This window comes from Rhinopithecus bieti, unplaced genomic scaffold (genome assembly GCF_001698545.2).
Source record: "Rhinopithecus bieti isolate Rb0 unplaced genomic scaffold, ASM169854v2 scaffold_69431, whole genome shotgun sequence".
Lineage (NCBI taxonomy): Eukaryota > Metazoa > Chordata > Mammalia > Primates > Cercopithecidae > Rhinopithecus > Rhinopithecus bieti.
In genome coordinates this window covers 102122-104581 of record NW_016825960.1, presented here as the reverse complement: position 1 = coordinate 104581, position 2460 = coordinate 102122, and the positions used below count along the sequence as shown (strand labels likewise).

General features: G+C 38.9%; 1 protein-coding gene across 1 annotated transcript in view; it reads left to right on the top strand.

Moving 5' to 3' along the window:
* TAF7L (TATA-box binding protein associated factor 7 like) overlaps positions 1–2460 on the top strand; it is a 27495-nt gene that overhangs the window by 16500 nt on the left and 8535 nt on the right. The window contains exons 10-11 of the mRNA XM_017863239.1: positions 432–656; positions 852–964. Coding sequence (XP_017718728.1) covers positions 432–656; positions 852–964 — 338 coding nt within the window. The remainder of the gene's footprint in view (positions 1–431; positions 657–851; positions 965–2460) is intronic.

The following is a 2460-nucleotide window of genomic DNA, read 5'->3' as shown; positions in this document are numbered from 1 at the left end:
TTTGCCACGTTGGCCAGGCTGGTCTCCAACTCCTGGCCTCAAGTGATCTGCCCGCGTTGGCCTCCCAAAGTGCTGGGATTATACGTGCGAGCCACCACACCCAGCCCTTCTTCCCTCTTATTGGTCCCTTGGCAGTTTAGGGGTTTTAGATTGGTGTTCTAATCTCCCATCCACCGCTGGTATTTTAACTTCCTATGACCCTTAGAGTCTCTAAATGTCTTGATCACTCACTACATGAATGAATGTTAACAGTGTTTTGCACTTGCTGTCCTTGTTTTACAAAGGGAATAATCTTCCTGCATGAAAAAAATGATTTATAAAATGTACTGGTTGCCTGGGGAATGTGAAAGTAAGGAGTATAATTTTATCTGGAGTATGAGTCATTTGCAGAGTTTTAGATAGTTCACCTTCTTCTTGCTTAAAACCAGTAGAATATGATATGCTTCGGGAGATGTTCAGTGATTCTAGAAGTAACAATGATGATGATGAGGATGAGGATGATGAAGATGAGGATGAGGATGAGGATGAGGATGAGGATGAAGATGAAGAAGAAGAAGAAGAGGAAGATTATTCTGAAGAGTATCTGGAAAGGCAGCTTCAGGCCAAGTTTATTGAATCTGGCCAGTATAGGGCAAATGAAGGTACCAGTTCAATAGGTAAGTCAGAGAAAAAACAAAGGGATGGGACCAGGGTGGGTGGCAGTGCTAAAGGCTGACTCTAAGCTTACATTAGACTCAAAGCTAAGCTCAAGAAGTTATTGCTCAGATGTTTAGTGGAGTTTTACTTGATTTGGATCTTGGTCCATTCATTTAGGCTATATTTAATATATAAGTTCTATGTATCTCTGTTAGTCATGGAAATTCAGAAGCAGATTGATAAAAAGGAGAAAAAGCTCCATGAGATTCAGAATAAAGCACAAAGACAGAAGGATCTCATCATGAAAGTGGAAAACCTGACACTCAAGGTAAATTCTTGGCTGGCATAAAGAAATCCTGATCTCTTACTTTCAGTATCTTGCCTTTGTGTTTCCACTTATGTCATCTCTATGCAGGGTTCTTGTTCATTCATGAACCTTAACAGCCTCTTAGAAACTCCTAATAATAGATAACCCCGTTTCCTTTTACCTGAGTAATTTTGATCATCTAATATAAGCATTTTGGGGAAGGGACTAGGTGATTTGAGATAAAAATTGCCATTATTGAGCATTTGCTATGTAAAAGGCACATAAAGAGCTAAGAATTGTGTACACATATTATCACATTTTATCCTCACATCCTTGAAACATAAATACTGTCACCACTCCCATTTTATAGATAAAGAATGGAAACTCAAAGAGGTTAAATAACTTGCCAGGGATCACAATAAATGGTAGGGCATAGATTGAATCCTGTTATTTGTATTAAAATGTATCCATTGCAGTAAAAGGAGAAATAATTAGTTTTAAATTTTGGTGCATTTTGAACAAGAATAAATATTTTATTAATATATGTTTAAGAGCTTCAACAAAAAGAAAATGTATGTTTAGGTCATGTTTGCTTCCCTTTTTTAGTGAGGGAAGTTCGGAAGCATTTGGAATTTCCTGCCAGATTTCATTTTCTTTAGAGCTGTATTCAGCAAATGGGAGCACAGAACTATACCCTTTTTGGGTGTTGTCCTTTAGAATAACCAAGTAAGATAACAGATAAGGGCACATTTGGAAAGATACAGATATATGCTATTGTTGTGATTATTGTTACATGTAGTACTAGTTAGGAATAGTGATACTCTGCCCTAGTTAGGGGAAATGGAGGAGTCATCAGCACCAGATTCTAAGCCAGCTTCTCTAACAGGTCACCACAGACAAAGGATTTGTGCTAAACTAGAAAAAGGTAACATAAGGGCATTCCAATCACTTAGGGTAAGACAAAAAAAAAATGCTATAGAGTGTATATAAAATCAAATTGGATGGTACTGTAGTTGGGGGGATAGTTTTTATACTCTAAATCCTTTAAAAAAGAGTGCTCTTTTGTATGACAGTTTATTATTTGCGGCTGGGCGCAGTGGCTCACGCCTGTAATCCCAGCACTTTGCGAGCAGAGGCAGGCAGATCACTTGAGACAAGGAGTTTGAGACCAGCCTGGGCAACACAGTGAAACCTCATCTCTACTAAAATACAAAATTGGCCAGGCGTGGTGGCATGCTCCTGTAATCCCAGCTACTCAGGAGGCTGAGACATGAGAATCACTTGAGCCTGGGAGGCAGAGGTTGCGTGAGCCAAGATTGCGCCACTGCACTCCAGCCTAGGTGACGGAGGAAGATTCCACCTCAAAACAAAACAAAACAATTATTTGCCAAACTCCTTGCCTCCCTTGTTTTTTTTTTCCTTTGAGACTCAGTGTTCATCATTTATACAATTTATTTTTCAGAATCATTTTCACTCTGTGCTGGAGCACCTTGAGATACAGGAAAAAAAAAAAAATG